Source organism: Tachysurus fulvidraco, chromosome 22 (assembly GCF_022655615.1).
Source record: "Tachysurus fulvidraco isolate hzauxx_2018 chromosome 22, HZAU_PFXX_2.0, whole genome shotgun sequence".
NCBI lineage: Eukaryota > Metazoa > Chordata > Actinopteri > Siluriformes > Bagridae > Tachysurus > Tachysurus fulvidraco.
In genome coordinates, this window is record NC_062539.1 from 10,689,739 (window position 1) to 10,716,852 (window position 27,114).

The 27,114-nt window shown below is 35.9% G+C and overlaps 2 protein-coding genes across 4 annotated transcripts in view; both read left to right on the forward strand.

The window, feature by feature from the left end:
- Positions 1-6,561: 6,561 nt before the first annotated feature.
- Positions 6,562-14,916, forward strand: mpz (myelin protein zero). Of its 3 annotated transcripts, XM_027176816.2 has the most exons (8): positions 6,562-6,735; positions 8,540-8,703; positions 9,268-9,481; positions 9,626-9,755; positions 10,053-10,101; positions 12,418-12,426; positions 12,682-12,818; positions 14,265-14,916. In XM_027176816.2, exons 1-7 carry the CDS (start codon positions 6,690-6,692, stop codon positions 12,763-12,765), a joined length of 696 nt encoding a protein of 231 aa, XP_027032617.1. In that variant the 5' UTR covers positions 6,562-6,689; the 3' UTR covers positions 12,766-12,818; positions 14,265-14,916. The 3 variants fall into 3 exon arrangements, with proteins under 3 accessions (XP_027032617.1, XP_047662151.1, XP_027032619.1); XM_047806195.1 differs by lacking the exon at positions 12,418-12,426; XM_027176818.2 differs by lacking the exons at positions 12,418-12,426; positions 12,682-12,818.
- Positions 14,917-18,912: 3,996 nt separating this feature from the next.
- atp1a2a (ATPase Na+/K+ transporting subunit alpha 2a) overlaps positions 18,913-27,114 on the forward strand; it is a 35,219-nt gene continuing 27,017 nt past the window's right edge. Inside the window, exons 1-6 of the mRNA XM_027176791.2 lie at positions 18,913-18,997; positions 23,739-23,834; positions 24,008-24,067; positions 24,736-24,939; positions 25,113-25,226; positions 25,870-26,004. Of these exons, the coding sequence (XP_027032592.2) occupies positions 18,986-18,997; positions 23,739-23,834; positions 24,008-24,067; positions 24,736-24,939; positions 25,113-25,226; positions 25,870-26,004 (621 nt within the window). The 5' untranslated portion in view covers positions 18,913-18,985. The remainder of the gene's footprint in view (positions 18,998-23,738; positions 23,835-24,007; positions 24,068-24,735; positions 24,940-25,112; positions 25,227-25,869; positions 26,005-27,114) is intronic.

Genomic DNA, 27,114 nt, shown 5'->3' on the forward strand with positions numbered 1-27,114 from the left:
GGCATTGAAGTGCTTGACTGGCCAGCAAAATCATCAGACCTGAACCCCATTGAGAATCTATTGGGGGTATTGTCAAGAGGAAAATGAGAAACAAGAGACCATAAAATGCCAAAGAAACCTTGGCTTCTATACCACCTCAGCATTGCCACAGACTGATCACATACATGCCATCTGAATTGAGGCAGTAATTAAAGCAAAAGCAGCCCCAACCAAATATTGAGTACATATACATTAAAAATTACTAAAAATGAGCATACTAAAAATGTTTTTTTATTGGTAAAACAAGTATTCAAATTTTTTTTTGAGATAGTGAATTGGTGGGTTTTTTGTTAAATGTGAGTCAAAATCATCACCATTAAAAGAACCAAAGACTTAAACTTCTTCAGTCTGTGTGTACTGAATTTATATGAAACACAAGTTTCACTGAGTAGAATTACTGAAATAAATTAACTTTTCAACAACATTCTAATTTATTGAGATGCACCTGTATATAGATAACATGTATAGCCTTCTAAGAAATATTCCCAAGAAATGTATCACTACATTGCACTACACTACACTACACACTGCCAAATGCTGTAAATGTACAGGATGTAAGAAAATTTGTTCATGCTTTTGTTATGATAAAATATGACAGCATGACCCCTATCTTATCCATAATGCATTGGCTCTAAGTAAAATTCTTTTGGGCTCTCAGTCTCAGTTTTTAAGTCTAGGTTGAAACATTATTTGCTTAGTAAAGCTTTTGCTTATTTTTTTTTTCTTAGGGAAAGTCATAGATCTGGTTAAGTTTCATGGAATTAAACCTCTTGAATACATGAATACACTTTTGACAATGTCTGGGCATGCTTCTGATGAGATGGCAAATGGTGTCCTGGGAGTTCTCCTTTCAGACCTGGATCTAGGCATCAGTGAGCTCCTGACAGTCTGTGCCACAGGGGTTCTCAATTATATTCAGGTACCAGGAATGTAAGGACAAGTCAAAGGCATCAGTGCCATTGTCATCCAGAAAATGCCTACACACTCTGGTCATATGAGGCATTATCATGCACCAGGACGATTTTATAATGGCACCTAACAGCATTAAGGGTACCACTGGCAAGCATGTGAAGGTAGGTCTGTGGCCCCTCCAAAGATATTCTTCTCCAGAACATCACTGACCACCAAACTGGTCATGCTGGATGATGTTGCAAGCTCTATTTCTGATCAGAAAAATACAAACTAGGAGGTTATTTTGTATGGCTGTGTATGTATGTATGTATGTATGTATGTATGTATGTATGTATGTATGTATGTACAGTATGTATTTGATATAGTCTATACATGAACCAATATTGGGTTAGTGTAAAGGTAAAGCAGTAAATTTTCTGAAAATGTTTTTTTTTTCTTTGAGATTTTATGCAAGTGTGCCAGTAATTATAGGGGTATAGTTCATCGTCTGTATTGGTTGAATTTTTTTCTTGTATATACATTTACAGTATCTCACAGAAATGAGTACACCCCTCACATTTCTGTAAATATTTTATTATATCTTTTCATGTGACAACATTGAAGAAAGGACACTTTGCTACAATGTAGTAGTGAGTGTATAACAGTGTAAATCTGCTGTACCCTCAAAATAACTCAACTCAACCCAAATTGGGCCCAAAGTGTCAATATTTTGTGCCAGACCACCAATATTTTCCAGCACTGGCTTAACCCTCTTGGGCATGGAGTTCACCAGAGCATCACAGGTTGCCACTGGAGTCCTCCTCCACTCCATGACGACATCACAGACCTGGTGGATGTTAGATACCTTGCGCTCCTCCACATTCCGTTTGAGGATGCCCTGCAGATACACAACAGGTTTTAGTTCTGGAGACATGCTTAGCCAATCCATCACCTTTACACTCAGCTTCTTTAGCAAGGCAGTGGTCGTCTTGGAGGTGTGTTTGGGATCGTTATCATGTTGGAATACTGCACTTTGACCCAATCTCCAAAGGGATCATGCTCGGCTTCAGTATCTCACAGTTGCCGCCAAACACGCTTGACACCATCTGAACTAATTAAGTTTATCTTGGTCTCATCAGACTACAGGACATTGGTTCCAGTAATTCATGACCTTAGTCTGCATGTCTTCAGCAAACTGTTTGCAGGCTTTCTTGTGCATCATCTTTAGAAAAGGCTTCCTTCTGAGATGACAGCCATGCAGACCAATTTGAAGCAGTGTGTGGCGTATAGTCTGAGCACCCGCAGACTGACCCCCCACCCCTTCAACCTCTGCAGCAATGCTGGCAACATTCATATGTCTATTTCCCAAACTCAACCTCAGGATATGATGCTGACCACATGCACCATGGCGAGACCTGTTCTGAGTGGAACCTGTCCTGTTAAACCTCTGTAAGGTCTTGGCCACCATACTGCAGCTCAGTTTTAGGGTCTTGGCAATCTTCTTATTGCCTACGCCATCTTTATGTAGAGCAACAATTCTTTTTTTCAGTTCCTCAGAGAGCTCTTAGTCATGAGGTGCCATGTTGAACTTCCAGTGACCAGTATAAGAGTGTGAGAGCGATAACACCAAATTTGACACACCTGCTCCCCATTCACACCTGAGACCTTGTAACACTAATGAGTCACATGACACTGGGGAGAGAAAATGACTCATTGGGCCCAATTTGGACATTTTCATTTAGGGGTGTACTCACTTTTGTGGCCAGCAGTTTAGACATCGAAGGCTATGTGTTGAGTTATTTTGATAGGACAGCAAATTTACACTGTTATACAAGCTGTACACTCACGACTCTCAGATTTGTATTCAATATCTTGAATTTTTTTTTTACCCTTTTATGATATTATAATAGAGAACCAGTTCATGGTCCAGTGGACAGAACTGTGGGAGTGCATCATTTGCATATCATAGCCACAGAGTCTGTAATTTTGTTACAGTGATGAAAATCATATGCCACCATTATTATGCATAAAATATTAATTATTATATTACATATTAATAAAAATATAAAATATGTTTTGTGAGTAGTATGTTTTGTACCCATTTGAAGAATATACACACAAATGCATTCACACATTATCAGTTTATGCCTACATACAATTAATACTTACATCCTAAAATGTTTATTTAGCATTTAGCAATAATATAAATATTATTGTACACACTCATTATTGCACTGTTGGATTATGTTCATAAAATCAGATATGTACAGAGGGGTGTGAACATTATTATATATATTTTTTATAACATTTAAACAGGCTTCTGACTTTAAATGTTTGAGTACCTCTGCTTAGAGGACAGTTAACCAAATTTATGTTTCTATAATTTATACTCAATTATGTGTGTACTTTTGTCTGACATTAAATTTCTACAGAATATTGATATAGTTTTCAAACATTCAGGAGAGAAAATACTCCTTCTACACCATTTTTCTTACTCAAATATTGTGTGAGGAAATAAAAGGCAAAAATGAAAGAAAGAAAAATGATTTCCTGATTCTCTGCCTATCTCTGTGTCTCTCTTTTCTTCCCCTCGCTCCTATCACTCCTACACCACTGCAGGGATTTCTGAAAACAATAAGTTGTCTTTGAAACAAGAACAATAGCTTTTCTCCTCTTTTGCCTATTCTCCCCATCCCTTCGTCTCACTCCCTCTCTCCATCCTTCATTCCGTGCTCCCTGTGACATCCCTGCCATGAGAGGGATGAGGAGAGAGAAAGACAGATCACCCCTTTGTCCTGCAATGACCCTGTTAAATGTCACTGCTATACACACACTACAGGCATTTGACTTTTTGCAGTTTGATGATGCCAGCCATTCTCAAATACACTAATAACTCATGGAAGAATATGTTGCTGTTGTGTGTATGGTGTGATGGTGTGAGTGTGTACTGTGTCTTTATAAAATCTGTAAATGCTAATTTTAAAACATATATAGAAAATACTATGTACTGTACACACAATTTTTTTTGTATTGCAATTTAAACTACAAAGCATTAATTGAAATATACACACAAATGCATTCACACATTATCAGTGTATGCCTACATACAATTAATACTCACATCCTAAAATGTTTATTTAGCATTTAATATCTGCTTTTTTTATATTTACTGTATGTATGTATGTATGTATGTATGTATGTATGTATGTATGTATGTATGTATGCATGATAGTATTGTTATACAGTGTGTTGTTGGATGTGTATATAAGTATTCAAAGTCAAGTATGCGATTTTATGTACTTGTATGTGTTGATTTTTATGTTTGATATCTATCTATCTATCTATCTATCTATCTATCTATCTATCTATCTATCTATCTATCTATCTATCTATCTATCTATCTATCTATCTATCTATCTATCTATCTGTCTATCTATCTATCTATTTATTTATTTTTATGTGTGCATACACACTGCCTGAGTCATATTTTGGGTTTGTTCCTTGCAGCTTGCAGTGTGTTTCAATGAAAAGTCATCTATGAAAAAAGTCTGTGTGTGTGTGTGTGTGTGTGTGTGTGTGTGTGTGTGTGTGTGTGTGTGTGTGTGTGTGTGTGTGTGTTAGAGAAAGAGAGAGAAAGCTTTGTAATTATTTATTAGTGGGGTACGATTCATTTACCCCATAATTTAGAATGCATATGCTTCATATTTACAGGTTGTGCCCCCGCTGATGCTGTTTTAGACACTGTAGTGATTAAAGCTTTTAAAATCCACTTTTAAAATTGATGGTTTAGGCACTGCTAGGCTTTCAAGGACCATTTAGTGTTTTTGAGTATTTGCATTTTGTCTTGTTTTAATATCGTTTGTATTATTTATTTTGTGTTATCTGAATTATTGCTATTCATTTATATTTTAACTGATGTTGTATAAGAAATAATTTCCATTGTTTATTTTAATCTTTTTTTTTCTTTTTGTCAAGTAAAATTTGATCAGATATGAATAAGGAGTTTTAACAGTTGTGCGGAAAGTGGGTACACATTCATTGGGACAAGGCCAAACAGGGCCCCTGCAGTCTTAACGCAGAGACTGGTATGTATAAGACAGTGTTGTCTGCCTATATATATATATATATATATATATATATATATATATATATATATATATATATATATATATATATATATATATATATATAATTTATAGTTGTAATTATTAATATTAATAATAAGAAGCATGCATGACTAAGGCCTAGTCTACTCTAACATAGGACACTTCTTCCCACAGCTAGTCAAATACATAAACCCTCCTCCCACCTCCTGGCCTTCCCCCAAACATTAATGTGCAATAAACCCCTACCTCTTAAAGTAGAAGTGCAATACACAGCCCCTACAATCAACACACATACACTATGCTGTTTATTTGCATTACAATACTATTATGTTTCTTTTGTGTTTGTTTTGTTCATATTTTTACTCTTTTTATTTACATTCTATTTACATTGCCGATTATTGTGAGCCGTCTTTTGTTGTTCTTAAATCAATGACAATAAAGATCTATTCTAGTCTTATTGTCTATGTCTCAGCTTTGCTTGTATACTTTTCATAAATTCAGTGTGTCCATTCTTTGTGTCCTTATCTCAACCCATCTATTTGTAGCTGCTCTCTCTGTCCTTTTGTTTTGTCCATATTAATGGAGAGGAGGAGTGAAATAGTGAGGGAGAGGAGGAAAGAATGCAAAGCTTTGTCTGGAGGACAGAATGGGCAGTAGGACTCTCTCTCTCTAACTCCTTGCATTGTTTTGACTCGCATACATCAGCAGAGGAGAGGAATCTAGAGAGAGAGAGAAGAAATGGAGGGATGAAAGAGAAGGCTTTGTCAATTATTTGTTTGTGTCCTGGTGAAAGGGCACCACCACCACCACCCTTTCTGTCACTGTTTTTCTGGGATTCTGTCACACCTTAACTTAGAATTAATCTTTTTTTTTCTGCTATTCATCACCACATTCAACAATGCAATAATGCTGTAAACAAAATATATATTTTACTATATAATATACCATATGCCATTAATAACCATTAAAATCCTTCATCTTCATTTGTGAATTCTCTCTGACTGCATTATTTAAAAATGCTTTGGTGTGTTATAGCGTCTGTAGCATGAAGTGCCATGAATTAAAGATGAATAGTGGCCTGATGGCCATGACATCAAGAGAAGAGATATAATGGTGATGATGTCAATTTCACCATAATCTCTCTCTCACTCTTTCTCTCGCTCTCTTACATACACATACAGATCTGGTGTTCTCTCAGTCATTAGATCTTTAAACTAGCCTGTTAAAGTTTCAGTTTTAAAGCAGACTTGCTCTATCAAATGGACATAATGCTTTTATTAATAATGGAAAATGAAATGAGCAATGAGTTTTGTTGTCAATCAAGTTGTTGAAATGGAGAGCTGAACAGGGGGGATAGGAATGGAGAATAAAGGATTAGAGAGATAAAGCATTATTCAGACAGGGCCTGGCTTAGGGGTGGAGAAAGAGAAAGTGATACAGTACATAGGGGAAGAGCAGAACTGAAAAAAAGAAGGCAGTCTTAGGGTTGGACCTAACTTTGGGGTGTGGTTGGGTATATATACTCTGAGTCTGCACAGACTTGCCTGGGTGCCACTCAACCTCACTCCCTCCATCCCTATCCCTTTCTTTATCTGTGATCCTCTGCTTTCTGGTCTTCGACAAGCTGTTGAGCAGAAACATCAGACGGAAAGCATGCTAACTCTATTGGTGCTCACATCTGTGGTGTTGCTCAGTGCAGGTAAACAAAACTTCAATCCTTAATGACCTGTTTTTGCAATGTCACTACCAATGTAATGATTCTGCAGTGATTAAAAAACAATAAAATAATATTTATGTAAATGTTATAGTTTTTATATAAATACATAGCACAGTTTTCTTGGTGGAATGCTTAATATTTCAGTACCCAATATCACAATATTTGTATGTATGCATTTCACTTACACATTTCCTATTAGGATGATATTAACATAATTTATTACTAAATAAAATTTGTTGACATTATTATTTATTTATATTAGTACATTATTAACGTTATATTCATTGATTTATGTTATATTTATTATTTATTATAATTTTGACATATTTAATCAAACACTTAAAATATGAATTATATTTACATATTTAATTTTTATGGTTGTAAATAAGACCAGTATTAACTCCTTTATTAAGTTTCCTTTAATTTAACTTACATTTACATTATAATGACAATTACATTATTGTCTGTATTTACAAATTGAATTTTATGCTATTTTGAGATAGCTTGCATTATTGTTATTATAATACAAAAAACAAACTATTTATGTTACTTTGCATGAGGCATTACTTTACTTGCTTAATATTTTAAGCAGATTCATTAAAAATTGAGTAAAGTGGTCCTTTTATCAGGTCCACCCTTTATTTATGTCAGGTTGTAGGCATGTATTGGCACATATTTCAGTCTTATCAGTCTTGTCTACTCAGTGGAAACAGATCCTCTGTAGCATGTGATGTACTCAGGTGGAGAAGTATTACTATGGTTTTACATAATGTGTACATTTTCTAGTCACTCTTAGATACACCAATATTGCTGGGACATACAGACCATATCTCATCAGGTTCAGTTTTTATGATGTTTTATTTTTTAGTTTTTTCTTAGTGCTCAGATTTTGACCAGAGAAATGCCATTGGCAAGATACATTTAGTTGGCCAACACTAACATTATTTAAGAAATCATTTCTGGTTAGTTACAGTATGAGCTTTTGGAAAAGGGAGGTAGGGGCTAGTTGTGCAGATAATAATGTTGAGAGTTGAAACACAAATTGTGGAGTTATGTGCATGGTAATCCAACTCATGTAAATTTCTGCCACAAAGCTATATATATACTTGGGATGAAGAATAGCTACGTGATTTTCTGAATGAATGCTATAAATATTTGGCACGTGAGATCTGTTGTTTAATTTGTGTCCTTAGGTAATTATTATTTTTTAAAATATGTATTACTTTGTTGTTGTTCCATGACAGAAGCAATTAAAAATTATATTTTGTTTGAGAAATTTGAGTCTGTAAGAGCAAAAAAAAGTTACTCAACTCTATGTGACTTCTACTCTATGAATTTCATTTTAATGTTTAATTTAGGTCCAGCTTAATTTAAGGGCCTTAAGTTCCACAAATTTACTACAAAACAGCAAAAGGTAGGAGGCACAGTGAGTAAAAATGAAACAGAAGGGTTTAATTTTTCAGCATAGGAGAGCTATTTACACACACTCACATGAAGGTAGCCACTAAACATGAAGGTTGAAGTAAGCCCTAATACTCAGGAGTGTTACATATATAGAAATCATAGAAGTATTACTTTTTATATATTGGAATACACAACTGAGGACATAATAGAGAACCAATTTAGATTTAAACACACCTGTGCACATGCGATTCATTTCTCAAACAACTTTAGCCATTTATGTGACTGTTTTATTTCAAGTATAGTTATTTGATTCTGTGTGATTCATAAAGAACAACTCAAAAAGTTTGTGTTAAATAGGTGTGTGTGTGTATGTGTGTGTTAGCTCCACAGTCAGAGGCTATAGTAGTGTACACTAGCTGGGAGAGGCACGCATTGGTAGGCTCAGATATCCGTCTTTCCTGCTCTTTCTTCTCATGGCGATGGACTTCTGATGATGTCACATTCTCCTGGAACTACAGGCCAGATGGGGCAAAAGAAGGCATCGCCGTATGTATACACATAACACATGCTCGTCTTACGTTCTCCATGAGTTATTTATTCAAGTGCTTTGTAAAACAAAAAAATTATTATATGTACTTTAATTACACAGAAGCACATTAGAGACCATTTCTATATTAATTACGACATCGTTATACTTAAGTACATTTCCTCTATTTTGAATGGAGATTAAAATTATTCAGAAGTTAAATATATATATTATAAGAAAATGTTTTATTATAAACTATAGTTGTTATCTTGATATCTTTTCATTTTGTGCTTGTTGATGACACTAATGCTGTATAATAATGCCACAAAAGGCTTCTAACATCAGCTGACTGTTTGGGGACAGTTTAACTACATTTCAGGGTTTCTTATGCAATAGAATGATTTCAGCCAGAATGCTGTCAATTTCCCAATAACCTCTAGCATTTCCAGCATTTCTAGCATTTGTGTACAGCAGGTCTTTTTGTGAAGTTCTGTAAATTTCCCTTTTGCTCTCCCTGATCATTTACAATGTTGATATTAATTGTTATTGATGTCTTGATTATGTCTGGTTTTGTGATTTGTCAGATTTTCCACTACACAAATGGAGTTCCATATGTGGACAATAAAGGGCCATTCCGGGACCGCCTGGAGTTTGTGGGCAACCCAGCCCGTCGTGATGGCTCTATCCTGATCCGAAATCTTGACTATGGTGACAATGGAACCTTCACTTGTGATGCCAAGAACCCTCCAGACATAGTGGGTCGACCCTCCAGCGTACGACTTCTGGTATTTGAGAAAAGTATGAAATCTCTATGATTGTCTTTCCTGTAACTCTTGGCATTTCATTTATCCAAACATTTGACATTAAAATGTGTCCCTATCTTCTCCTCTATTTCTTCCTCACAAAAATCTCACATTCTCACACTCCTGTTATTCTGTTCAGTCCCCATTCAGGCCGGCGTGATCACAGGTTCGATTATTGGAGTTGTTTTGGGTTTGCTGATCCTGGTGGTGGCTATCTACTATCTCATGCGCTTCCTGGTAGCTCGCCGTGTCTTCAGCTTGAGTGTGAGGTCAGTCTGGGAGTACATGCTGCCTCAAGCCTTTCCTGAACCTCTGCCTGGCTTTGAAACACATAAACACACAGACGCCATCATTAAAACATTAACCAAGTCCTCACAGCTTTCAAAAAAAAGCACACACATTCAGACAGATAGCTTCAAAGAGGCTAAAACCCATCCTTGCTCTGCTTATGACAAATACACACAGATCTTTGCCAATGCCTGAACCCCAGCCTTATATTCTAGTGTAGTTAAAATGAGCCTAATATGTGGTTCAATCCTCACACTATGTTTATGATTTCTTCTCAGCAAACATGGCAAGAAAGGCAAAGGGAAAGAGGGAGCCCAGCAAAAACAGGCAAGTGTTCACCTGCTGCTACACACACACACACACACACACACACACACACACACACACACACACACACACACACACACACACACACACACACACACACACACAATTTCTTATACCAATAACCCTGGTTGCTTTGGCTCCTCTAAAGAACTCCTCTTCTGGTCTTCTCCTCACTTGCTCTACCTGTGATTAGAAAGTTCGCACTTTACTGAAAGCCTAAGTACACACTACAAATAAGAAAATTATACAGGTCAGGAGATGTCTGAAAACATATAAGTTAGAGAAGTTGTTAAAAAATTTTTATTAGGTACTGTCAGTTTTGATCAATTATGTTCAATAACACAAAATGTCAGCTCTTTGCTAGACTTAAATCTATTTTTGATTGTAATTTTTTTGCCATTCCTATGTCGAATGTCATAAGCATACACGGAAATAAATTGATTAAATAGCATGTATCTATATATAGAGATTTTCACAAATACTACAGGCAAGTTAGAAACAGCAGAAAGTAGGCACATGATTATTGCCACCTATATCAAATTAGCTCTCTACCTGCTACCCAAGGCTGAGACAGCAGGCAAGGTTCAATCTATCTCTGTGTTTGTTCTCCTCTATGTATGCCAGCTACAAACTACTGTAAACACCATGCCTAAAACATATCTTTATACATTTAAACTAGTTCCTTTTTTGAGTTTTAGACTGTTACCTTAAAAACATTTTAAATGCTTGTCATTTGTAATGTTTCTCGTTATTGACAAGAATTTCAATATTTAGTATTTAAGTAAAGAAGCTGTATTTAAGCTGTAATTGTGTATATAATCCAACTTTTCAGTAGCAGATCAAATTTAGCAAAAAAGTTATTGTGGTTTTGTTTTATATTATCTGTCTAAATTTGTAATGGATAAACAAATATTCTTTTCTCTGATGAAGAAGTTGCATTACTGTAAGTACAAACAGATAGATTATTCAACAGTCTTAGGTAATCGCACGAATACTACAAGTAGGTTTAACACTGAAAATGCTTATGCAAAATATAAATAGAGATATTATATTTATACATATCAATATGTTAGACCTAACATATAAGCTAAACATATGAGATCTTGTCAAGGACACTTTTCCAGTTATTACAAATTTCCAATTACTTATACTCTCTTAAGCTGGCATTCAATCGGAGTCCAACATGTCATCATATTCATACACAAACCTCCTGACTATCATTCTTTTTTCTGCTTCTTCATTTCTTCATCTCAGATTCATTCCTTTATTCCCCTTAGGGTGACATTTTCACTTTCATCCCACTCTTCTCTTTTTGCACTCTTGTAATTCTTCTCTCTGCAGGTACACTTTAAGATGCATATGATGGTCTATTATGATTTAGTTTGAAAACAAAGGAATCATACATAGTCAACTTGCTACCTCTCATAAAATGTAGTTGTAGAGTAGAGAAAGTAAATAGACTGAAAGACAGGTTCAGGTCATTTATATCTATCTATCTATCTATCTATCTATCTATCTATCTATCTATCTATCTATCTATCTGTCTGTCTGTCTGTCTGTCTGTCTGTCTGTCTGTCTGTCTGTCTGTCTGTCTGTCTGTCTGTCTGTCTGTCTGTCTGCATAATTCACCTGATATATTTGTCTGTTGCATTGTGCAGCTTCACTCTTTGTTTCTTTCTTGTTCGCCTCTCTCTCTCTCTCTCTCTCTCTCTCTCTCTCTCTCTCTCTCTCTCTCTCTCTCTCTCTCTCTCTCTCTCTCTCTCTCTCTCTCTCTCTCTCTCTCTCTCTCTCTCGCTCTTTCTCTCTCTTCTGCTGAAATCCAATAGCTGTCCTTTCTATAAGTTCAACTGCATAGTCAGGTAACCGAGTAGTATAACCTGACACATTTCTATTCTGTAGACCATATATACTTATACTTTTGTTAATTAATATTTAAATGGGAGAGACTTTAGAATAATAAAATCACTATACAGGTTGATAAATACAAAACATTTTCACCTATCAATCAGCTACATAACAACAAAGAGAACGCTTGAAAGCTTTAGAATTTTGCATTAGTCAAAAATTTCAGCTATGAACACATTATGAAAGTAATTCATTTAATAAGGGCCATAATAATTTTTGTTATTATACATTACAGTGAAATGTAAAATCAATGTTAAATGCTATCGATGTCATATCAATTCTATTACATAAAGTGAGCCTTGATATTAATTAATAAAGGTCAGGCTCAGGTGTGTGTGTAGGTGCTGTGATGTCATGCTGTCACTCTCTGTCGGACTGACTGACGGCTTCCTGTTTTGTCCTCCCTTCCAGAAACCAAAGGTTCCCCCTGTTTACCTCTCCTTCTAATGACTCGTTCTCGGTTTCCCCCTTTTCCATCTCTTTTTTATCCTCTTCTCACTGCCGCTATCCTGTTCTCCTCCTCCACTTCTGTTAATCTTCATACCTTGCATCATATAACAACTTTCTTTTCTGTTCTTTCTTGCTATGGCTCTCTTCTTTTCTTGCTCTCTTTCTTCCTCACTCCTGCCATAGTGACTCTATCCTCCCCTCCCCACACTCCCTCTCTCTCCCCAGGCTTCTGTCGTGGTGGATCCTGCCAAGCTGAAGGCACCAGTATCCGAGAAGAAGAAGCAAGAGATGCGCAGAGAAAAGAAATAGGGCTTCGCGGGCAGAGAGCTAGAGCTCCAGGAACAAGTACCTGGAGAAGGCAGGCAAGACAGGAAGGATAGGGTTCTTATGACCATTGAGCTCGAGCTCATTAAACAAGAGCCGACAGGAGGAGGAGAAGAGAAGCCCAAACATAGCCCTGCTGCTCTTCTCTCCGCCTTGTCCAAGCTCTCACACAAAATTACTCTTGGCTGAGTGAGTGAAGGATGTAAGCAGCGTGTAGAGGAGAGAAGGCCTTAAAGAGGAGGAATTGGGAGGAGCAATGCCACATTCAGTTTTAAGCTCAGATCTGTGTTGTTTCACAGCATAGCTTACGACACATAGGTGCCATTGAACATACCCTGTGCCACTGATTTTTATGACTCACCAAATAAAACCCCATTTGGCATAAATTAAAAACCCATTAACATTACAGATTGCTGCTTTAAATATTTAAGGCAGGAGTTAAATTCAGTCACAATTTTAAAATCACACACACACACACACACACACACACACACACACACACACACACACACACACACACACACACACACACACACACACACACACACACACACACACACACACACACACACACACACACACACACACACACACACACACACACACACAGAGGTTTGGGGTGGCAGAGTGACAATCTCTCTGAGGATGTGTTGTGATGACCATCTTACTTCACATTGTGTTTGCACACATACACAACAAATCCTTTAGTCTTTTTCTTGGACAGATTCTTTTCTGCTGATCTTAAAAAATATTTCCCCCCTCTTTTATATGTTTTCCACTGATAATATGCTAAAGTCAGAGCTTTCGTAAAAACAACATATTAAGTATTTGGCCAATTTGGCACGGGATTAACTGCATAATGTAACCATACATAGAGGCTTCCCAGTAAATTGCATAATTTTGATTATAACTAAAAAGGTTTATTACTATTTCTATGTTTGGCTTTGAGAATGGTTTTTATTTTAGCAAGTCACACCCTCAAGAACAATAATTATAGAACAATAATATTATCATAGAAACCAAAATGGAAGATGGATATTTTAATGATTTATTTATAATAATTTACTATTTGTTCCAAGTGTGTTCTGCTGCTAGGAAGCTTTTTTAGTATTAGGATTGTAGCTCCAGTTTAATTTGCTGGATTGTCCAGTGCTTCCTACTTGGACTGACTGATTTATAGTAAGAATATTTGGTTTTGTGATAGAGAAGCAGCAGTTTTCCACTAAATGACATGAGATTTGTAGCACCAGCACTTTGTTGAAAGATAATATGTTTTCGGTCCTTTATTTACTGCCTGGAATATCTGCTTTAACTGTTCCTTCTTTTTTCTCTTTTCCCCTCCCTCTCTCTTTTTATGCGAATTCTTGTCCTCTGTCATGCCTTTACTTCATTTTCTTCTTATTTCTGATTTCTCTCTTTCATTGCATAATGTCATATTAACATGATCCAATGGTGCTGTGGCATTTCTTCTTGTTTCACCACAGGCTGGTCCTTCAAAGTAGCCATGCCTACATTTTTTATATTCATTGCTTAAGGGCTAAACAAAAGAACATACAGTAGGCAAAACCCCACACACAAAATGCACATGATCCAACTGTAGAATTCCGAATCATTCCGAACTTAAAAAAAAGTACTGTTATCAAAGACTTACACATGTAAGACTGTCATGATTATTTAGAACACTTTGTACTTTAGAGTACTGTTCCTCAACATGTAGGCTTGAGGCCATTAGAAGCCCCTGGAGGGCAACATAGCACAGTTTGAGAGTTTATCCTAAAGGTCAGCTATGTTTCATATAAAATTCATAAAGTAAAACAGAAGATTACTTCAAACTATCCACCTTTTAAACCAAACTGTTGGCTGTCATCTTTTTGGGGGTGGTTCGCTCTTTCTCTGACATTTTGTTAAGAATAATGTCCAACTAGCAGGACATTTTTTAAACCATATAGTTCACAGTTGTTACACCTATGACTATGGAAGGAGTGTGTGCTTGTATGTGTGTGTGTTGCTCTGACTACAGTGACTGAAACCCTAAGAATGAAGTTGATACTGTTAGTTTGTTCGTTCACACACACACACACACACACACACACACACACACACACACACACACACACACACACACACACACACACATGCAAGAATACATTATGTCAATTGTGTTAATTCAACAAAATCATCCTAATCATTTTCCCCATTACTTAATTTTCATTTTATTTTTTATTTACTTCTTTGGTAAGAGGTAAGTGTTTCACCTTATGCTCACAATATATCACACAATTTCAAGCTTGTATTTCCATTACTCTTCCTTAAAACCTCCATCCTTCGACTCCTTTACCATCCTTCATCCATCTCTCGCTCCGTACGTTTTGAACAATACTTTTGCCATCTCCTGCCTGCAACAAGGAAACTCTCGTTTGGCCTTCTGACGACATCAAAGCCAAAATGCTTATGTCACCTAGCTCTCTGCTGACTGCGAAAGATGAATTTCTTTTTCTATGTTTGTGTACATTTAGTGCAACAACATGTCTATAACCTGTCAAGATGTTAAGAGAAAAAAACACTGAAGCAAAACTGGACTATGTCTATGTATGTACCTAATGCTAGTTATGACATGCCGTGCAATAGTTTACTGGACCTTTGTTGGAAAAAGAAATGTAATTTGTATTTAATTATATTTATGCATGCATTTTTGACTGACCTGGTAGGATTCATATGGCTTTTTATTATCACAGTCTTTGTATCCTAGGCTATATGAGGTAATGGTGTGGAAACTAGCAAGGCATGAATTCATTACATTAGTGATTGCATAAAATGTTAACCTGCATAAAATATTTCTAATCTGGAACAAGGACTTCAAGAGAACAAGGGAATTCACATTGTTGTGAAACAGCAAAGCCAAAGTCCATTGAACATCACAATCACACGAGATGATTCTCCCACCAAGTCTTCTGTAAGGTGCATCTAGGAATTGTAGGGTCACTTACATACTTGATTGAAAGTCAGATGCTATTTATGCATTTCTGAATAGATATAGAACAGCCACCTGCTTTCCTCCATTAAACCTGCATTAAAATATGGAATCATTTTCATGTTGTATGTATCATGTATGTGTATATGTATTAGTGAGAACTTCTAATAACTCTCCCTTTCCTCAAATGCATTTTACAGCTTCTAATACATTATATGTTTAATTTGTTGTTAACCTCACTAGGCTATTCGACTTTTTGTTATGTAAAATGGATTGTAAAAAGGAAATAAAGCTTGAGTTAAAATCAGTCATTTAAGAAACACATAAATAAATTTAAAGTCAAATGTGGCTAGTGTTTTATTTTTGTTATTTGTGTGTGTGTGTGTGTGTGTGTGTGTGTGTGTGTGTGTGTGTGTGTGTGTGTGTGTGTGTGTGTGTGTGTGTGTGTGTGTGTGAAAGAGTGAGAAGGAGAAGAGAGAAACAGAAAGTGAAGATTTTGAATTGCTTTTATAATATGTTTATTGCATTCAATTGTGATCTTATTTTATAATAAAATTTTAAGTTTATTTCAAATCTACTTCTTTGACACATTGGTACTGACAGGGTCCAGCAGGCATGAGCTGCTTTTATCTCTACGTAAAGATAAAGTAGCACTTTATTCTATAGCCTGTCCAACTTTTCCAACTCCTCATCTTTATACTCAAAGGAACATACAGTAGTTCTAAATGTTCAACTTTTTTGCAATACTGCCATCTTCATTCAAAACCTTTATGCTTGAAAATTCATTAAAAAAACATTGTTAACTGAGCTGAGGTGACTGCTGTAACATGATTTATATATCTACACTGCATTCTGGAATTTGTTTGCTGTCTCCACAACTTTTAAATTAGGTTTATCTTTAATGTCATTAAACGTTCCTGTAAAATCTTAAGTGAAAAAAGAAGCTTTTGCTTGGTTGTTTTTAGGAGCTAACAGCAAATCCTTCTCTGTCAAAGCAGAGAGGCATAACTTCTAACTTCTCAAAACAGTTTATGAAATGACAGCAATAGTCAAAAATTAAGAGTAGAATATAAATACATAATTTTGTAAATACAGACATATTTAATGTGATTTAGAATAAAATTTACATTAAACGCTCTGTGTTTGCAAGTGCCTAGAGCTTGGTTTATCTCTTGGGCAAGAAGACACAACACAATGTACAGTTTGTGTTTGAAAGCACACAATTTAGTGGAGTTAAATCTGAAAAAGGTAAAATCATTGAGTGGTATAAGCATTTTTACAGTTTCAAATTGTGTCTGATATATATGGATTTTTGATACACTGAGAACATCTCATGGGACTTTGTACCTTCTGGATGTTATCTGCACTGACTAGACAGGAATAAACTTTAAATTATCTACAGCCATGCTATGATTGAATTATCTGGGCTACACTGCATTGTTTTCTTCATGATCTCTACATCTCTGTAACATAATCATGTGACTGACACTTTGCTCACAAGTCTGATAATATAGAATGGATGTGGTTATTGTTTCTTAAAGGTGAATTAAAAAAATGTTTCTTATACTGTAGGTTAATTGATATGTTTGAAAGATTAATCTACAATGTGTTAACAGCCAAAACCTTTGGATTTCAGGGTGAGATGGGGATGGGGTCACATTTTGATCGAATGAGGCATAGTCATGTTTAATGGGTGTGTGGACAGTGTTCACAACACAAATCTATGTTACAGTACAGTTATGCCAATTAATTATAAATATCCACCATACAAATTAGCATAAAAATGCTAGAATCCCTCCAGACAAAGTGGAACAGTGAGGTCAGCTTTTGCTGTATACCAAAACTTTTTTGCTTTTGCTGTATACCAAAAACATCTGGGTTTGAGATCAGAAGATGAATATACGAGGTGTGAGATTATTACCTAATATTTACTGTAGAAGAATATCTAGATTAATTAAACTTAGAAAGTGGCACTAAGTTTGTTTTTAAAAGAATTGGAACATGTGACAGACAGGAATTAACACTTGTGAGGATTGCATTTATTGCTAAAAAGAATAAACCAACATGAAAGCCACAAAACTGTCCATGGGAGTAAACAAGTACAAGAAAAACAAAATAAAACCCAAAACACAAGTCAGTGATCAACAACCTATAAAGGGTAGAGGTGAAGGTATAAAAATCCACTCTTCAAATAAAACTTTGAGAGCAGAAATATAGAGGCCACAACATGTAATCCATTCATCAGCAGTGGGAATTAGAAGGCCGGATTGGAATTAGGGAACAAAGATTAACCTCAATCATAGTGATGGAAAGGTGAAGGAAAAATAAAAGATCTGATCATGAGATTAAACCAGACAGCAGAATGAATTCAATAGTCTACAAAAACAGTCTGTCTGTCATTTCATAGAGAAATGCACCCAATATTATTGGGAAGAACTTCATTAGGGAAAATAGTGGGAGGTTCTCACCTTGACATGTCTATTATGCGATCTTAAATCAAATAATCAGACATTTCACGAAATCAAAAACAAGTGAAATAAGCTGCAGTCCAAGTTTAAAAATGTTGCACAAAAGAAAAATCCAATGCAATGCAATGGCTTGATGCAAGCAAGGGATAATCAACTAAATATTAAGTGTTATTTACATAATATACTTTAAAACTATTGGATCCATTAACTTTACCCACATATATTGGGTGATCTGCCCCGTGAGCTAACACATCTAGACGTAAATATCAGGAAATGAATGTGTTAGTTAAGATCTGCCGCCTCAATATTCACCTTCCTTTCATTCATGTCAGAATAATTGATAATCCGATTACAATACTTTCAGAGTTACAATACTTGTATGCTTCTTGCATGCTGCAGCTACTAAACTAGGAGAATGGGTGAACATGCTGTCTTGGGACACATGAAACTGCTACATTATTTTTAATTATCTTTTATGCAAAATTACACAACACAAACATTGAATCATTTAGCATGGGTGATTGAAAAGTGTGTGTGTGTGTGTGTGTGTGTGTGTGTGTGTGTGTGTGTGTGTGTGTGTGTGTGTGTGTGTGTGTGTGAGTGTGCAGAGAGGCTTCAAGTTACTCTGGCAGAAGACAGACTTGGTTGGTTGGTAGAGAGGGGTCAGAAGGTAGAAGTAGGAGGTGACAATCCCAAAAAAAGACCACCCCTACTTTAAACACATGTACTGAGAGAGAACGACATCTCTTTTTCTTGCTTTCAGAACATGGGGAAAGGGGTGAGTTACTCAAATGCTTTCTCAAATGTATTTAAACTATATATTACATACCTATACATATCTGCATATCTATTTGTGTATTATGCTTCTGATATACACACAGATATATATATAGGGATATATATTAAATAGGAAAACATGAATAGCCTAGAATTATATAGTATATAATATAAATAAATATAGCTTTAGAGTTCTATATAAATGAAGTCTAACATATTTGTGGTTAAATGGCAAATCAGCAAGAAGGCAGTTTTATATTAAATAATAAATGAATTAATTAATTTATCTGTTCATTAATTTTGGTGCTGCGCAATCCTTTTGCGCAATGTGATCTCTCTCTCTCTCTCAATCTCTCTCTCTCTCACACACACACACACACACACACACACACACACACACACACACACACACACACACACACACACACACACACACACACACACACACACACACACACACACAGCAAAGGAAGAGTGACAGGAGCAAATGATTTTCATTAGTCCCTTCGTCAGCATGGAGCATGGAGTTTCACTGACCCACAAACAATTTCATGATGACAATATTTCAAGAAAATGTGTTTTTAAATTCTGTAAATTGTATTTTAAATGAAAGCACAATGGGTATCACCAGTTTGAGTAGTTTTTTGTTAATTACTTTTTGTTTGGCAGTGCCTGTGTTATAAGAAATATGTTATAAAAAATAACCAATGTGTTAAAGCGTTTCAGTCCTGTGACAGAGACATTTCATTTGGCTGTGCATTAATACACTAGCAACAAAGTAGTTTAAAAAAAAGAACATTTATAAACGAATGTTGAATTGAGATTTAATTAACAAATTAAACAGAGAAAAATTAAAAAGCTATACCTACAGTAGACATGCTCATACAGTCAGGGTAACTGCAAAGATTAGACTGAATTTGACAGTTCAGCCACTGAATTTATTGAATTTACACTTTAGCCTCTGGAAGTGTCTGAAAGCCCTGATGTCTCTTCATTCATTAAAAGATTATTTGAACCCTGACCTTTAAATCCAGTGCTCACTTTCAAACAAGTGATTTATTATAAATACTAAGGCTGGGCAGCCCACTGGTTCACTGGGTAGCGTTGCTGACTCACAGAAAGGGTCCTGGGTTTGATACCAAACATGGGTTTACTGTCTGTACAGTACATACAGTGGTGTGAAAAAGTGTTGGCCCCCTTCCTGGTATAATATATATATATATATATATATATATATATATATATATATATATATATATATATATATATATATATATATTGATATATACTGTATACATATATATATATTTTAAACATTTGTCACACTTTAATGTTTCAGATGTTTCAGATCATCAAACAAATTTAAATATTAGTCAAAGATAACACAAGTAAACACAACATGCAGTTTTTAAATGAAGGTTTTTATTATTAAGGGAAAACAAAATCCAAACCTACTTGGCCCTGTGTGAAAAAGTGTTTGCCCCTAAACATAATAACTGGTTGCTCCACCCTTAGCAGCAAGAACTGCGATCAAGTGTTTACGATAACTTGCAAGGAGTTTGTTCAGCTACTCATCTTTGCACAATTGTTGTGATTCAGCCACATTGGAGGGTTTTCGAGCATGAACCGCCTTGTAATGTCATGCTACAGCATCTTAATAGGATTCAGGTCAGGACTTTGACTAGGCCACTCCAAAGTCTTCATTTTGTTTTTCTTTAGCCATTCAGAGGTGGACTTGCTGGTGTGTTTTGTATCATTGTCCTGCTGCAGAACCCAACTTCGCTTCAGCTTGAGGTCACAAACAGATGGCTGCACATTGTCCTTCAGGATTTTTTGGTACAAAGCAGAATTCATGGTTCTATTTATCACAGCAAGTCTTCCAGGTCCTGAAGCAGCAAAACAGCCCCAGACCATCACACTGCCACCACCATATTTTACTGTTGATATGATGATCTTTTTCTGAAATGCAGTGTTACTTTTACGTGAGCTGTAATTGGATGCACACCTTCCAAAAAGTTCAACTTTTGTCTCGTCAGTCCACAGAGTATTTTCCCAAAAGTCTTGGGGATAATCAAGATGTTTTCTGGCAAATCTAAGACGAGCCTTTATGTTCCTTTTGCTCAGCAGCGATTTTTGTCTTCGAACTCTGCCATGCAGGCCATTTTTCCCAGTCTCTTTTTCATGGTGGAGTCATTAACACTGACCATAACTAAGGCTAGTGGGGCCTGCAGTACTTTGGATGTTTCTGTAGGGTTTTTTGTGACATCTTGGATGAGTCGTTGCTGCGCTCTTGGGGTCTAGGTTTTTGCCATTTCTGAATAATGGCTCTCACTGTGGTTAACTTGAGTCCCAAAGCTTTAGAAATGGCTTTATAACCTTTTCTAGACTGATACTTTGTGGTATGTGATAGCCTACTGGTTAAGGTGTTGGACTACCATTGGACTACCATACCTACATCCACTAAGCTGCCATCAGTTGTATTAAAAAAATGAGAAAAAAATGTAAGTTGCTCTGGATAAGGGCGTCTGCTAAATGCTGTAAATGTAAATTACTTTCTTTCTCATTTGTTCCTGAATTTCTTTGGATCACTTCACTTTGTCAGTCAGATCTTATTTAAGTGATTTCTTGATTGTGAACATGTGTGGCAGTAATCAGGCCTGGGTGTGGCTAGAGAAATTGAACTCAGGTGTGATAAACCACAGTTAAGTTATTTTTTAACAGGGGGGCAAACACTTGGCCATGTGAGTTTGGAATTTGTTTTCCCTTAATAATAAAAAATCTTAATTTAAAAATGGCATGTTGTGTTTACTTTGACTAATATTTAAATTAGTTTGATGATCTAAAACATTAATGTGTCACAAACGTGGAAAAAATCAGGAAGGGTGCAAATACTTTTTCACACCACTGTGTGCTTTGCATGGTCTACCAATGTTTGCTCTGGGTTCTCTGACTTTCTTACTTTTTGTGTGTGGCACCAAGTGATAGAGTATTGTCCCATCTGGGGTGAATTATAGCACCTTGCAAACATTGTTCCTGGATAGACACATGCAGAATTGTGTACAAAATATTACAATGTGATAGTTATTGATTTACACTAAAATGTTTTACTAATTTTCCTTCATGAATCCACTTAAAAGTTTGTGAAACCTTTCAACCCAGACATCATCAGATTTCCAAGTGTTACATTAATTGATCAGTCCTGAACAACAGGTTTTAAGAACTGCTTCAACACTGGGATTTTGGTGGGTGTCCTCACATGAACTGTTTGCTTCAGGTCCTTCCACAATATTTCTATTTGATTAAAGTCAGGACATTGTCCTGGCCACTGCAAAACATTATCTTTGTTCTTTTATCATTCGTTTGTGAACTCATTGTCTTGGTGTTTGACCAATTTTCTCTTGCGATTCAGTTCATGGACAGATGTCCTGACATTTTCCTTTAGAATTCACTGGTGTAATTCTGAATTCATTTTTCCATCAATGATGACATGCTGTCATGGCCCAGATGCAGCAAAAGCCCCAAAGCATGATACTATTACCACCCTGCTTTACAGATAGGATAATGTTTGTATGCTGGAATGCAGTGTTCTTTCTCCAAACATAACACTTCTCATTTAAACCCAAAAGTTATATTTTGGACTTATCTGTCCACAAATAATTTTTCCAATAGTCCTTTGGCTTGTCCACATGATCTTTAGCAAAGACTTATGAACATTAAAATTAGCCAATGTAAGAGAGGCCTTTAGTTGCTTAGAAGCCTTGCAAAAGAACCCAGGGATCTTTGTTGGTTAACCTCTTTTGGGAGGGTACAGTAGCAATGTTTATAAATTTCCTCCATTTGTACAGAACCTGTCTGACTCTTTAGAAATGGTTTTGTAACATTGTACAGCCTCATGAACCAGTATTATACAATTTAACAAACACATGTTATGAAGATCAGACTTAGATAGCTCCCTTTTCTTTAAATAAAACAGGGCACTCACTGATTTGTCTGGTTTGTTTAAATGGGTTCACTTTGTCTAATTTTTGGACTTGTGTGAACATCTGTTGATGTTTCTATGTGTATTTATGCAGAAAATGCTAGAGATTTTAGAGAATTTAATCCACAAATACCATGTGACAACTCATAGCCTCTATGCAAAATGCATAATGGCTGGAGAAGTATGATAATATAATATAATCTGCTATAAATTCACTGGATTTTGTGGCAATATTGTGTAGGAGGCAATAAAATCATTACGTTGCACAAGCCTAGGTGATGCATTTGATGGTAATGACAATAGTTTGAGAAAAAGCTGTTCATTTGCCTGGTTCAAGCATTAATCAAGTCAAGTCAAGAAGAAGTTCATCATTTGCAACCTAATGTAGACAGTGCAAGACAAATGACAGTGAAAACAGACAATATAAAATACTACAGGACAGATAGACCATTAATTACTTGGCATATTTGGCAAGTGGGAAGGGAATAAAAGAGGTGAGAGAAGTGGGGCTGGATATAATCTTACTAGCACACTTCCTGTCCTTCGTATGGTAAAGGTCCTGACAGTTGGCAGATAAAATATGAATTGTTTCACACTGTAAAATTACCTTAAACACATACTACTAGTATTAGGTCTAGTGATGAAATTGAATTTCCTGAATTTCATGATGTCATTTAGAAAGAAACAACATTCCATTCACAAATGCAACTTTTTTAAATATAATGATTTTTCTGTGCATGCTCTCCCATCATTTCTCTATCAGTATGGACGTGAGATCAGCCCTAAGGCTACTCAGAACAATGGAAAGAAGAAAAAGAAAGATAAAGATTTGGATGAACTGAAGAAAGAGGCCAATTTGGTGTGAAACCTTTGTATTTCTTATTCACATATACATTTCTATCATTTAAATTTAATTTATATTTCAATTAAACTTATATATCATTGAAATATATGGAATTTGTGTTGATTGCTGTATGTAGAAGGTTCATCAAATACATCAAATTCACATCAAATTTATGTATGTTGTTGCAGGATGATCACAAGCTCTCTCTAGAAGAGTTGTCAGCTCGCTATGAGGTGGACCTGTTTAAAGTAAGATTAATCATATTTCTAATTAGCAGTACTCAATTCTTAGTATTCTCACTATATAATAATATCACTTTTTTCTTTAAGAAGTAGATAATAATGTATCTTGACTACCTTTTTTATTAATCAGAGTGCTGTATCTATATCATGCTGTATCTGGAGCGTTAACTTACCCAATGTCTGGGGTCAATGAAATGGAATTAAAAAACACAGCTGTGAAGCAAGGAACCACCTGATCACTGAGTCTATGTTTTTTAAGATCCTAATTCAGGTTGTCACCTAGCTAGGATTTGTTGAAAATGTGAGCTAGTCTCAGTACTACAAAATATGGAATAATTTGAGGATAATACCAAATGTAAGGTAATTAAGGAACTATTAACAGTAAGATATAAATTACAGGGCCAGACTAATTGAATAATAAAGTCAATCCTGAAAAAGAACATTTTTTAATTTCAGTACAGTTCTCTCTCTCTCTCTCTCTCTCTCTCTCTCTCTCTCTCTCTCTCTCTTTATATATATATATATATATATATATATATATATATATATATATATATATATATATAATCTTCACATTAATATTTATTTAGAGAAATAAAAGTGTGGCCAAATTAATGTTAACTTTTAATGTTGTATGTCAATTCAATCGATAGTGATTTGCTTCTCTTCCTCAGGGCCTGACCAATAAAAGAGCATTGGAACTCCTGGCACGGGATGGGCGTAATGTTCTGACTCCACCTCCAACCATTCCAGAGTGGGTGAAATTCTGTAAACAGTTATTTGGGGGGTTCTCCATCCTCCTGTGGATAGGTGCTCTCCTTTGTTTCCTTGCTTATGGCATCCAGTTTGCATCTGAGGGTGAGCCAGCCAATGATAACGTAAGTGTAGCTCTAAAATATTCATATTCTGCTTAAACCAATCCTCTTATTTAACCAATAGTTGACACTGTCAAAAATTTGTGAATGTTCTGAACAAAATGAAAAAACACAATCACAGCTACACTGACACACCAAAGAATCTTGTTTCCCCTACCTCATTTTATGTGATACAGTTATATTTGGGAGTAGTTCTGGCTGCTGTGGTCATCGTCACAGGTTGCTTTTCTTACTACCAAGAGGCCAAAAGTTCACGTATCATGGACTCCTTCAAGAATATGGTGCCGCAGGTCAGTGCCACATGTTATTGAAGTCATAATCTTTCTATGTTAGCAAAGCCCATTTTACACGAAAAACATTTTAAGTTTTTACAATTGTAGGTCAGGTAAATATAGCAAGAAAATGTTAATATTAAAACATTCCTTAATGAACAGATAAAGCTTGATAATTCAATATTTGGATTTTAACCAACACAAGCAAATGCCTTTATGCATTATTCTATCCAAGGTGCATCATGAGCAATAAAGTGTTAAACTATTAGCTAAGTTATATAATTTTAGTTTCTAAATATAGGCTAAAATGCCATTTTGATTTACATGACAGAATGTTGGATGCAACAATGCTTAGGTCTGATGTAAAGTTAGAGGAGTTTCATGATGTTACTGACTGTTGATTATTGCACATTAAAAAAGGTTTCTTTTTAGAGCATGTTCTAAATTTAGCATTTTCTCTGTGCTCACATGCCCAATTTAATGATATTAATAAATCTATAAATAATTATATTAATATTTATGTCTATTTATATATTTATATCTATATGCTTTATAGACTTAGTTAGGTGAGAAGAGCAGACCGGAAGCTTGTCAGGGTAACACACTTGCCAAAGTGAATTATAAAGCAGACAAATAAATGTAATATTTTTACTGTTTATAGCAAGCTTTAGTGATACGTGAGGGGGAGAAAAGGCAGATCAATGCAGAGGAGGTGGTTCTGGGAGACCTGGTGGAAATAAAGGGAGGTGATCGCATTCCAGCTGATCTACGGATCATTTCTTCCAGCGGTTGCAAGGTACAAGAAAAGCTGAGCAACAAAAATTCTTATGTCTTCACTGACATCAAAATAGTGATTAAACTCAAAGCTTACTCAAAAACTCAAAGCAATTGCTTGAAATGAGCATAAGATTCTGTTACCAGAGCATTTTCCCGTGCACAACATCAGAAAGAAGACACATTTTGTGGAGTCTTTGCGTTAGGCGTCAGGCTGGTGCTCACATTGCTGAAGGAAGCTTTTGCAGTTTTCAGTGGCACTGTCAAATATTTCGGGAGCACCATGTGCACCTACTCTTTGCGTGGCTTGGTGGGAGCAGCAAGAGCTTGTAGCAGGCGGGTGTTAGTGGCTTACAGGTTAGCTAGCTGCTCCTGATTAGCAACAATAGCTTGGCCTTGTTGAATGACCATAGCTTGTAGCTGCTGTTCATCTGCATGATCCATCGTTGGCAAAGTATCCTGTAATGATGGAGGAATTGAACCATGTGCAGTGTAAGAGCATGATGAATAGGTCCAAAACAGAGTACATCCACAATGTCAGGCAGAAGGTGGGGTCAAAAAACAGGCAAAGGTCTCCGGGGCAAACAAACAATATAAAAGGGCAAGTCAAAAAGCAAAAACTGAAATATCAGGCAAACGTCAGTATACAGAACCGCTAATCAGGAGAATACAGCACGGCTTGGTAAGGCAGGGTGAGCTGATGATACTTCGCATTGCTTCATAACTAGACTGTAGTATAAATATACTGTACTCTAATCCAGAAGCATACCAGTGTCAATACTCAGGCAATGGGTCCCTCGGGGGAACAGAGGGTATTATCAGGCATGAATGTTCAAAAGGAAATCAACAACAACACAACCAAAATCAGGCAAGAGTTTTTAAAAAACAGTAACCTCAAGTGAAATGTTCAGTGATGTTAACAGTATCAGTATTTTTTCTGATTCAATACCCTTACTGTAAATTCACTCAAAATGACCAGAGACTTAATTTATTCCAGTGTCTACTGTAGTGGTACTGGTTGCCAAGTTGCCAACAGCAATTTTCTGATGTGTTCTTCCCTCTACTCAGTCTCACATCCCTATCAACACATCGTCTCAAGCTCAACAAATTCTATATTATTATTATTATTATT

What these genes read in the sequence shown, in the direction of transcription:
- mpz (XM_027176816.2), top strand. Translation starts at nt 6,690, where the DNA reads ATGCTAACTCTATTGGTGCTCACATCTGTGGTGTTGCTCAGTGCAG. An exon ending in GGGCAAAAGAAGGCATCGCC is followed by an intron (nt 8,704 to 9,267) that starts GTATGTATACAC and finishes GTGATTTGTCAG; the next exon opens with ATTTTCCACTACACAAATGG. An exon ending in GTCTTCAGCTTGAGTGTGAG is followed by an intron (nt 9,756 to 10,052) that starts GTCAGTCTGGGA and finishes ATTTCTTCTCAG; the next exon opens with CAAACATGGCAAGAAAGGCA.